The 12,035-nt window shown below is 37.0% G+C and overlaps 1 protein-coding gene and 2 long non-coding RNA genes across 7 annotated transcripts in view; 1 reads left to right on the top strand and 2 right to left on the bottom strand.

The window, feature by feature from the left end:
* LOC135801214 (GRAM domain-containing protein 2A-like) overlaps window positions 1–12,035 on the bottom strand; it is a 33,255-nt gene that overhangs the window by 19,783 nt on the left and 1,437 nt on the right. The window contains exons 2-3 of one of the 4 annotated variants that reach the window (XM_065314604.1): window positions 11,800–11,974; window positions 8,094–8,240 (exon numbers count right to left, since the gene is read on the bottom strand). In XM_065314604.1, coding sequence (XP_065170676.1) covers window positions 8,094–8,240; window positions 11,800–11,974 — 322 coding nt within the window. Of the gene's footprint in view, window positions 1–692; window positions 1,255–6,574; window positions 7,438–8,093; window positions 8,241–8,321; window positions 8,469–11,799; window positions 11,975–12,035 lie in introns of those variants that run through there. The other 3 variants (XM_065314606.1, XM_065314605.1, XM_065314607.1) reach the window with 3 other exon arrangements.
* On the bottom strand, window positions 3,561–6,568 carry LOC135801225 (uncharacterized). The gene is made up of 2 exons (XR_010550330.1): window positions 6,036–6,568; window positions 3,561–5,901 (listed from the first exon to the last, which is right to left on the bottom strand). It is a non-coding gene; the product is annotated as an uncharacterized lncRNA (long non-coding RNA).
* On the top strand, window positions 8,472–10,407 carry LOC135801226 (uncharacterized). 2 transcript variants are annotated; one of them, XR_010550332.1, is made up of 3 exons: window positions 8,472–8,598; window positions 8,790–9,113; window positions 10,152–10,407. It is a non-coding gene; the product is annotated as an uncharacterized lncRNA (long non-coding RNA). The 2 variants fall into 2 exon arrangements; XR_010550331.1 differs by having other exon boundaries at window positions 8,488–8,611.

Raw genomic sequence — 12,035 nt, 5'->3', positions numbered from 1 at the left:
TACCAACTGCAAAAAAACTAATCAAATGAAATTGCAAAGCCCTTTGGGCTTTTGTATTTCGAGTTCTTTCAACCTAAACCAACATTATAATTTACAACTAGGTAAAAAACTGTTTTTCATCAGTGCTGCTCGTAAATATTTAATGGCAATCTGGACTTTTCCCAAGATTGGATCGAAACAATCACACAATGTGAAAATCCACATTATTTTTGATTTAAAATAAAAAATAGAAAAATATTCATGAAGATGCGCATTTTTTCCGAAACTCTTTGGTTTGAAGTATAAAGAATCGTATAAACAAAGTCGACCTTCATGGTCTGTTGATTTCTCAGACTCATTTCCGTTTTTTAAAGACTACACAGCAATTGTAACGTTTTTTAATCTCCTTCGCAATTGTTAAGATCTACCTTATTGTAGATTCCGCTTGTGAAATTGAACAAATACGAGCTGTAAATCAGCCAGCCAGTTATAACGCTAGCAAGAATTATCGTTCGACTGTTCTACAAACAAGTAGTTCAGCTACTTAGTACTGGTTTATGCTGCTGTGATGAAATATTACATTCGTTAAACTACCGCGGGCATCGTGACAACATCATAACTTGATCTTTGTTGACTGCGAGGATTAAATGTCATCACAAACCATAATATAATACTAAGAGGTCGCAAAAAGAAGAGAAATTAACACGGCTTACCGTGACTTTCGCAGGAATTTGTTTTTGACCATGCGTAATTTGTTCTCTTTGATATCCTTCGTCGTAATCCCATCTTTGTTGTCCTTCGCCTCGAAGGATTGCACGAAACACAACATCACAGAGTCACTGGTCGTCGTGGTCATGCATGTGTTTTTGACGTTGACGGGTCAGTTATTTCAAAAAAATGCCAAATTCTACTCTACTGCGACGTATATTGGCGAATATGTGCACGAAAGCAAAACGTTCGCGTTCCAATTTCTATTTTATGCCATAAACGGTTTACAAAACCACCGTCAGCTAGAGTTTGATCAAGAAGTGTTGCCACGATTACGCGGAGAGAAGGTGAACAACGCAACACAATGAAAAAACCGCGTGTACCAGAACCGAGGAGAAACAAAAATTGCAAAACGGTTTACGGCGGGCCGGTGCTGGTTACGGCATTGTTGCTGATCGAGTTCGTAGCCGACACGGAGGAGGAGATCGGTCGATGGTCGGCCGCACGCGTTGCGGACTCTACTAGCACGTGAAGCGCAACCAACGCCCGACGGAGAACAACTGCGGCATGGCTGGTACGGAGTTCCGAATGTGTGCGGTGTGCGCGGCGCACACCAAAGAAGCAGCGACGGCGCAACTTCCATGCCTACCAGTCCGTCCGTCCGCACAGTCAGCTGCTTGCGAGCTACGCCTGATATGAATTCAAAGCAAGTAGTCACCATTCACAACAGAGTTGGACATTCACCTAGAGTGTGATAGTGACTGCGACGAAGCGAAGACGACTTGAGACAAGTCGACTGACTTTACTTCACGACAAACGGATACAAACAAAAAATAAAAATAAAAACGTGCGGTGAGTGCTAAGAAGAGACAATTCAGGCAACCAAACTTACACACAACAAGAATACTAGGAGCCACAACCGCCGCAAAATGACGCGCCTGCGCAATGGCACTTGGTCCTTTTTTCAACATCTCAAAACTTGATAAGTGTGAAAGCGGAGAAGAAAATCGAGCTTAGCCTGCATAGAAATCAATTAGTTTTTAAAAAAAGTTGAGTAATTCGTTTCCTGGTATTAGCAGCAACGGTTATCCCCCAAATTGACTTTACTTGTATAGAATTTCAATGCAGACCACGGCGTTCGCTGGGTCTCTAACCCCTTTCGGCGCGCATCGACGTGAAACGTTTTCGCACTAAATTCCCTTCTCGTGTAGACGTCTCGCGCGCATCATCAGTTATTCGAGAACGTTCCTCGGCGGCTTCCATTTTCATGGCGTTCGGTTTCGCTCGTTTAGCTAATGCGGCAAAAGTTGCTAAAGTGACAAATGGATTCTGTGGCCCGGGCGTTTTTGATCCACGCACAATATATTAGACGCGTTTGATCAACAAGAGACGCATTTACTTTCCGCACGCAATGAAGCAGCGCAAATTGTTGCAAAGGGCAAGAAACCAGCAAGCAGCGGCTTCAACTTGCTGATGAGATGATGAGATGTCATTCCGGTTTTTTTTCGTTATGATGGCAATTTATATAAGATATTAGGCAGTTAGAGATAAAAAAAATATTTTTTAGATAAATATTTATCTACTGAGTTTAATGTAAATAAAATCCCATTGTCCAGTGGCAATAACCTTAAACTTTAAATAATAATATTCTCTATCTGTTGAATTAAAATAAACAAATTTAATTATTTTTTTCTAATGAACTTGATAAACTTGAACTTTTTAATGGATTATAACGCGATATAAAGCATAAAATATGTAGCTAACAACATACTAAAGCAATTATACTTATTGTACATCGTTGGCGCAGTTTTCATGAATGAAAACATGAAAATTGCGTGCGACAAATCACATTGGACTTTGTTCCGACATTGTACTGGCCTAAGGTTGATCGTTGGTATTAATGTCAAAAGGGCTTTGACCACAATACTGTTTTGTTATGATCCAATATAAAAATGTAAACAATGGTTACATTTTTTCATTATTTGCTCACGTCCCTACTAATATTATAAATGCGAAAGTCCTGATGTTTGTTGCACTTTCACGCATAAACTACTTAACCGATCATCATGAAAATTTGTACACATACTCTTAGTGGTCCCGGAATGGTTATAGGCTACTTTTTATTTAAGAAAAAAATTATTTTTTAAATATAATAAAGAAATTGTTTAGCCAATAATACCTCTGCACCTGGCTAATTGACTACTTTAACGCCATCTAGCATTCCAGCAATGAAGCTCAAACCTAAGTACTATAGTACCATCACATTGTATTATCACACTGTATTACCGACAGCTACGTCAACATCAAATCCTTTTGACTACACTATGGAGACTGTACACTATACTTCCATAGACTATACTTTCAGCCATTTTAAACTTCCCGCCATTCTACTTCATTGTTACTTCTTCTGTGACTACAGACGCGTACGGAAGCAACTTCATTATTTTAGATATTCGCGAGCGAAGCCGAGGGTTAAAGCAAGTATGCTATAATTTCATGGTAATATTGAACCAAACAAAGTATATTATAGTTTATTACTAACATGAAACAAAAGAGAATTCAGTAGATGGCAAACTGCACCGCAATGCACTAAAAATTGTCGCGAAAAGCTCTAAAATACGAAAATTACGATCTAAAGCGCAGATATCAAAAGCTTTTACGTTTAATTAACGCGAAGCCAAACAAGCCCGCCTTCCGCTTTCATATTAGAGTTATCGTTATCAATTTATTGTTTGCTTCAACTGTTTCCTTTATTCCACCTACCGTCATATACATATACCAACTGGTTGAGTATTATACAACTACCAGTTATACAATAATATTAAAGTATAATGTGTTGCATACTTAAATTTTTTCTTCGGTAAATTAAATAATTTTAGAATAATTTTTATAAATTTTATAGATTTATGACTGTTATAAAGACACACTGTATATTTAAGTATAATATGTGTAGGTGTATGATGAAAAGGACCATGATCATGATCGTTAAACAGTGCAGTCAAAACAAAATGGCTTCGCGACTGTACGAACCCAAACAACAAATCTATTCAGCATTTCTACCGTTTATTAGATAATAGCCGCGGTGCTGTCGGTTGGAGTAATTGGCTTCATTCAAAAAACGCTTTCAATTAAAATTTACGATTCATTGGTGCACTAAACAATAATTACGCTAAGTGATATCAAGCATATAATGTTAAAAACAACATAAAATGGTTTTATTTTTTCATCAATTGCACCAAATTGGATTCTCTTTAGAGGATTTGTGTTTATCTGCGCGTTATCTGCTCGTTCCAGACTTCCATTTATTACAGCTGCTACTGTTTCATCTCTGCGCTCATTTCGGGCAGCGTTTAATCGACATCGTCGAATGATATGATGTCGAGACGGGTACTCAATCGAGCGCGTTCATCGCTTTACGATGTCCCAGCGCATCAACGGTCGACGACACGAAATCGCTGATTCGTTCATATTAATTATTTGGTCCAGCTGCAGCGATCAACGTAATTAAAACCGGCGCATTTTGAGATGGCTAATTTTCGCAACTTGCAGCAAACAACGTGAATGATCAAAGGTTGAAAGCAAAAGTGACAGCGACGAAACAGTATAAATACGTGTTTGAGGGCAAACTTGAACAAGGCTTAACTAGTTGTTGTATATATCGGTCTTCCCTGGCTCTCCCTGACCCAAATACGTTTCGTGGGCGGGTACGCTCATGTCGCTAAATTTACGCTTGCAACGCTTGCAACTACTCCATTCAAACGAATTCATGTTTGCGAACGCGGAACACACCGCATATTTCTAGTTGGCGAAAGGCACACGCGTGTAATTAGCTTTGGATCAACTTCAAATGCCCACCAAAATCGGAAATAATTTGTGTTTTGTGAAAGTGGGTTACGCGAATTCAACTCCCACCCTATGTTTAGTCATTTTGTGTAAGTAAGTTGTAGTATCTCGTAGCAATGTTGATTTAGTGATTTGGAATCTTTATCGGAAGTGATCAGCAAATATTATTAAAGTGCATTTACATGCAATCTCTAAATTTGATTGCATTTTCGTATTAATGTTGGGAGAATTAGCAAATTGTAACTGTTAAAAGTTATTTACGATTGAAATTAAACGAAGGGGATTCAAATAACTGCCCTAAATTGATTTTCCACTCTGATCCACATCCAGCAGAATTGCAGGCGTACTGCTTCAACAAAACATGGGCTTGAGTGCTGCGATTGACATACTAATCTAATTCTTTTAATTGAACTAATTCCTACTGAAAATCCACATAATAATCCAAAATAATTCAAAATATTTACGTTAAATTAAACGCTATTATCTTCTCTACGCAAATGCAGGTTTTATGTAAGCCACAAATTAAATTTCAATTGCATTTGGTTTTTATTCTCCTAGAGTTTGGTATAAAATAGCATTTAAAGTCAAATGAAAAAGGCATGCTCTGAAAATTGTGCCAATTCCTGGCACAAGAGTGTTGCCATGCTCACAGCCACTGAACCAACCCCCACTGTAGAAATGTGCGAAATTCTGCTGGTGGTTGTGGTCCGCTGCTCTCGCCGAACGAGATCGATAACCGCGTCTGGTACAGGCTGTAGGCGAGAAAGACTCAACCAGATAAAACAACCATGCTGATTAAACACCGAGTGTTATCATATTACACGTAGTCCAGCATTATCCAACCATCAATAATTACAAGAGAATTTGATAGGTATTTAACCAAAATTAAACAAAAAAAACATAAAAACTGAAAAAGTACGAAATTTAGTCTACCATTGAGTTACAATATGTTTAGAGGTAATAAAACCGATGGAATATACGTGTAATATATTCTAGCTGGCTTTCCACGTCGTCTATCAAGCTTATTATAAATTTTTTCCTGCAATCTCATCGTAAAGTTGCATTGCATGACAATACAATTTTATTGCGTTGAATTTCAAAGCTGACTCCTGCAAAATTCCCACCAGTGTTGAATTCAATGTCAGTAGATCAATATTACATTTCCCATGGTTCATAATGAATGGATGCAAGCCAGCCGCCCCTGTTCCATAATTAATGCCGACTTTCTGCTTTATTCGCCATGTCAGTGTTTTGTGTCGTCGCAGGAGACGCGCAGTCATGCCCGCCGGAGTTATCCTTTTGATATCCCAATAAAATTAATAGCGTCCGGGTTCAAGGAACTGTGCGCCGGCGAGCTTTCCAGTTTCATGTCTGGAATTGCAGCCTTTCTTAGATAACTTGATATTTTTTGTGACAATGTCCTCTAGAACTTTATCTCTAGGGTTGTGTTGCCTAATAGGCTGGAAAACTCAACATGAACATCAAGAGATAGATGAAAAACTTACAGCGAAAAACAATATAACCATAAATGAAAGTTGGTAGAGAAGATGAAAATCGAAAGCAAACAGTTTCTGAGTTAGATTTTCGTAGTTGTTTGATGAAAATAATGTATTAAAATAATACAAATGTCAACAACACAGTTTTATTCAATATTTTAGGTTAAATATTAAATTTTAGGGTAGAATGCAAAACCGGCTAGCTTTTTAACAATAATTTGTTGTAAACCAAATGTATATTTACCTAAACAACTATTTTATGCAATAAATCTATTATAAAACGTTTAACTTCAGAATAATTGATTAATAACTGCGAGTTGAAAACTTAAATTGTATTTGTGACATAGGCAACCAACACTGCATCACAATTTCCTACATTCCCACAGATTTCTTCCATTCAAAATTTATCCGTTCGTTTATTTTATTATAAATTCCGTAATGTAACCTTGCGTTTGCCCGCGGCTGTGTTATGTGTTCATTTCGACTTTTGGTTTGTCTACATAACCGCTCAAAATTCAACAAACACCAGCTGTTTGCCGCATACTCACCAGAACGTCCACGATGAGCGCCTTTTGATTTTCTTCTTCGTGTATACAAGCACCCGCAGCACCGGCATACTGAATCTCCGCTTATCCTTGCCTTTATCCACCAACTTAACTTTCTGTTTGTTTTTCTTCTCCCGCTCGAGTTTGCGCTTCTTTTCGTGGTTCTTATCAAGCTCCTCTGAATCTTCATCGAGATTATCATCTTTTAAATCCATTATTTTGCACTAACTTAATTAAAATCAACGAATTCAACGATCAACATTTCACTACAAACGTCTGGCACGAATCTCAAAAGTTGTCCACGTTTAGTTTTCATAACGACTGGGTGATCATGTTCCGAGTGTTGAGCGTTCGCGCTCAAATGGCGTTTATAAAATAAAAGCGTTAGTTATACCACAGCCGGTCGTCCTTCGCACGATTTTGGGAGATTTCGTCGCGATGTGTGCGTGTTGCTCGTTTCGATACTTTCGCGATGCCGAAAAAAAAGCACGTTGACTAATACTCAGCTGTGACCCAGCGTAGGTGATATAAATCAAGTGGTTTTTAAACTTTTTATCGCCCACACACGAAAAAATTCACTTTTCTTGAATAGATATTTTAATCAGTGTCAAAAATTTCGAGCGGTACGCGCGCGAAACCGTTAAAACGCAAATTTATTGTTCCAAAGTAATTAGCGCGAACATATAACACAAAGTCGCATTTTACGAACGTATGAAAATAGACTTCTACCGGCGAGTGTGCTTCACACGGCAAGAAATGAACAAGTCATGCGAAAAATTTCACTACACTTCATTTATACACCACAGCAGAAACGGAATTAAATTTTTATACTTTTTTTTTACTTAAGTTAATAGTGCCATTTGCGTTAAATCACCACAGAACTACTAAAGTCACTAATGATAAAATTACAAAACTGGATTTGCATACAACTACAACGAATAGTTTAGCTTTATTTGAACGAATTTCTTATTTGCATCTTGATGGTTTTAGCGTTGTTTTAATACTGTCCGCTAATGTTGAATTAAGCAAAATATCACGATACGCGCAACATGTTGCGTCAAACATTCTGGAGCATGAAAAAAGCTTTGTGACGACAGACAGCCAGCAGAAGCAGTGGAATTGTCGCTGGTGATGCGTACACACATGGGATTGTGATCATTTTTGTTTATTTTCGCGCATACAGTGCGACAATAATCACCACAACTAACTAGTTGAACAAAAGCAATAGTGGTTGATATTGTAACACTTTGTATTAACGTTTAACTCAGCTCAAGTTATGACTCCGTTGAGATTTCCTATCGAGGTTATCGTAATTCATATTTTATCCGCATGTGTTTAAATTTATTGGATGTGTGCTGTGTAAATCGTTGAAAATTATAATTTATACTCCGCTAAAGTTATCCTTGATAATTTTATGTTAAATTCTCGTATAATTTTCGTCATTTGCATTGAAATTTTTGGTTTTGAATGCTTTGATGAAGTTTTCGCTTGGTATGCAACTTGTTATACACGTATAACTTACCCATTAAGGAGCGCGGGATCGAGATGATGTTTTATGTCTTCCAGAGCGTCGCCGGCGTCGTCATTATTGGCACAAGTTTTGTCTTTCTCTTCGGAGAATACACAACTGTCAACTGGAAAAAGCGCAGCTGTCTCGGCTGTTCCAGTACTAAAACACAAATAAATAAATTAAATTTTAATATTTTAACTCGGAAATATTCTTAGATACTAAATTGATTGTTCAACTTACAAACATTCGGAGGGTAAATTTATCATGCTTCTAGTTTTAGTCTTAAATCTTATATTAAACATGTTTTTTTAAATAAAAATTAAGAAAAACGCGCAAAAAATGAAAGATTTTTCACTCTTGGAAGCAGAAAAATAAGCTGAACCAACATCCGTCGGTAATCACACACTATTGATAACAGAATACAATGGAGCGACTGTGATCACCACAGTGTGGAAGCAAACAATACACGCGGTAATACTTTCTTGTTTCATAACGACCACGTTTTACGTCTCAATTCGTACGTATCACAGGTATAATTTAATATTTATTTGCTTTAGAATGCGTAAAAATTTAGCACATGCGTCATCACATTGAAATATATTTAAATACACATAAATTTATGTTCATTATAAACTTTATAATGAAATAATAATGAAATATAATCCTCGTGTTGATGATTTTATTAACGATTTATTTTGATTGTTTTAGTTGCAAGTTGTAAAACATCCGGACACTTATCACTATGTGGACGAACACGCCATTACATGAACGCGGAACGAAAGTATTATATGTTGTACTGTTTTACTGTTGGTGAAAAAAAAAAAAAAAAACTGTTGGTATGGAAGCCTGATAAGTACGCCACATGAAGTATTACGGTATATAATTATGTGTACATTAAATAGGTTCGTATTTGTTGAGAGAAAAAAATATACAAAACACGTTGGAAACGTTGCGCAACACGGTGAAACTTAATTAACACCTTCTCGTTCATGAACTTGGTCGATATCGTAACGAGCCAACAAGATTACATGAGTAAGTCCAGCAGATGAAATTAACCTAACTTCAAAAATGTTAAAATGGTGTTTCGGCAACTTGTAAAACAATAATTCACAATTTATGCGGGAAAGTGATAGTTTCTTTCATTATTCGATAGGTGGCGCTGGTGTGGATCAAATTATGCCACTTTCTAACCACATTTGAACAAAAAAAAATTTTGCGTGAATAAAATATTTGTATTTGAAGAATTTTCATTCATTTTTCGAAATAGTATTTGCATGGCCTTTAGAGATTCGAATTTCATCACGATATTCAAGGTATTCTGAAATCCAGTAAAGCATGCAAAAAAATAATGCGCCTGTTTTGTTCACATGAACATGCATCACGTGTAATTGGCCCTGGCAAGTCGCTAAGAGCGTAATATTTCAGTAGACTGGATGACATAAAGTCGATTAAACGCTTTTTCATTTTTAGAAGTTTCTACCTATATTCATGTTGGTTATGCTACCAAAACGAGCAAATAAACTGAATCGTTACACATAAAACTCGTAAAACGTTCTGGGAGCATTACATTTTCTATAAACTGCTTCTAACAACGCATTAACATTAAAAATACACAAAATATTATATCATACAGCAATTTCCGTAAAACTGTAAGTTGGGTTGCATAAATTTATGATATGATTTTTAAAAATCTACGTCAAAATATTGCAAAGTTTAGTGTTACTTGCGTCTAAATATAGATAGTCGTTAAATTCTGGTTAACAATGCACCCGCGCGCGCCCACATACAATGCATTATGCAAAAATCGCTCAGATTCCGCCTACATCCCCACGTTTCGAATTGCAATCATTAAAAATAAAATCCGAACAAACCAATACAATATAAAAATGATATATGCAACTTTTTATGCATATGTGCATTAATCTAACCTTAAAATAAATTATAATAACTCAGAATATACATAATTGTTAAGTGTGTGAATAACTGCAATCAATATTTCAATGAATACTTCGCATTGCGATTCAAAACGATATTCACATCGCTCACGATTCTCTCATTCTCTTGTTCCAGCATCTCCACATCCTGCAAACGGTGAAATCTGGCTCGCGCTCAATTCCATCCCGTTCCACTATTCAGCCAGCGAACATCTCTAGACGTCCACAATCTAGAACAATCCGAGGCACGTTCGCTTCTCTGAACTGCCTCCTACGAATGAAACCCGGGCGAGAAACAAGAATAACGAATGGCTGCTTGCGCCTTTTTTTTCTTTCACTCAAGGTCAAAAGTTTTCCACACAATTTTCAACACATAGCATTCGTTAATGTAAAACGGCAAAATTTAAACGAAATTTTTAATCAAAAAAAGAATAAAAATTCTAGACATTTATTAAATGCATGCATCTAATGGAAAAATATAACCTTGAAATATAATAAAATACCTTTGCCGAGCTTTACGCTCGTGTTACCGATTAATCACTATGATTTTAAGCAGCTAACCACAGTCTTTATATTTGGGAACACGTTACGTTGATTTTCAGTTGTGTGTGTTTGTTGTGTTGTGCGTTTGAATTGCAATTATTACTGGTTTTGATTTGCTTGTGGAGAGTTTTGAGCTTGCATTTGTTTAGCGCCAAAAGATGCAAATGCGTATGAGTGTGAATTTTGAGAGTTGACTTGGTCAGACCGCCCGACCGCTCGACGAGCGATAGTAAAATGGTTGTTTTGGTAGTCGGCTGGTCTGGAGCGGCCGGGCATCGAATTGGATCCTGCGTAGTGGATGAACTTGTGCAGGACACGGCCGGCTGGATCGTTGCGAGCTACGCAGTCGCGCAAACGCTGCCACCACCATCACTAGGGACCGACTGGTTGCCGAGGTTTGAGGCGCGCCGGTCACTTAGCGGATTACACGGCTTGATTATTACTATTCTTAAAGTATTTAATATTAAACTAAATAAAGCTTGTTATCGCATCAATTAATAAATTCTAAATACGGAATTTGGCATATTATTATTAGATTTAATATTATTTTTGATTTTTAACGATTTTTTTCAATAAATTTCAATCAATTTTAATAAATTTCAACTAAAATATGATTATTTGCACATATGGTTGCATATAGTCGTGTTTTTTCCCTCAACGTAATTTATTTGCACATTTTTTGCACAAAAATAGATATTTCAATGCAGGTTTTCTAAAAAAAAAACATTTTTCTCCTTTGAAGTCATTCATTCATACATTTTTTTCTTGCCCATTGTATTCAAATTGTATTTGTGTGTCTCCGCACGTGTCTTATCGACATAACAAGCCCCCGGCCTGACTGAATCTTTAAATGCGAGATAAAGCATTAAAAATTGTGTGTGCTTTATCGCCGACAAATATTCGAGATATCCCTGGCCTCGAGCTAAATCGATACCAGCCGAGCAGACGCAATGAGCGAAGACGTGGGGTGCGTGGCGGCGCGGGGTGGAACCGGAAGGAAATTTCCACATTCAACTACCACTTCGAATGCGCTAAGCATGACACTCGCACACCCACCACTGCAAACACTGATAGTGTTGATAATAGTGGTGCAGGAGACGAGAATGCAAATGATAGTGAATGATAAATTCAAGGTCGCGTATACAATTAGTCAATATTACTTGTTTACAACTTGTAATCAATGCATATCTAACCTCTGGGTTGAGATTTGTTATTTTTTTAAGTTAAATATTAATACTTACACGAGTAAATTGATGCAGTTTGGTCTTTCAGGTCTTTTTCCGTTTGTTTCATGATTTAATGGACCTGCTGATACAGCACGACGTTCCCTGGATCTACCACGCACGCGTAGAACGACATCTAACGGCGAGGAAGATGGACGTTCATCTGGAGTTTTAACTGGACTTCCATTCGGTGCTTAAAATAACAAACACCAAGTAGGAATATTAAACAATCTCAAAATTATGTTTTAATTTAT

Source organism: Atheta coriaria, unplaced genomic scaffold, assembly GCF_025399875.1.
Source record: "Atheta coriaria isolate IRGN ID8LTWV9N9 unplaced genomic scaffold, Caltech_Dcor_3.1 hic_scaffold_10_pilon, whole genome shotgun sequence".
Lineage (NCBI taxonomy): Eukaryota > Metazoa > Arthropoda > Insecta > Coleoptera > Staphylinidae > Dalotia > Dalotia coriaria.
The sequence above is the reverse complement of the archived record's forward strand: the minus strand, read 5'-3'. Positions and strand labels throughout refer to the sequence as shown.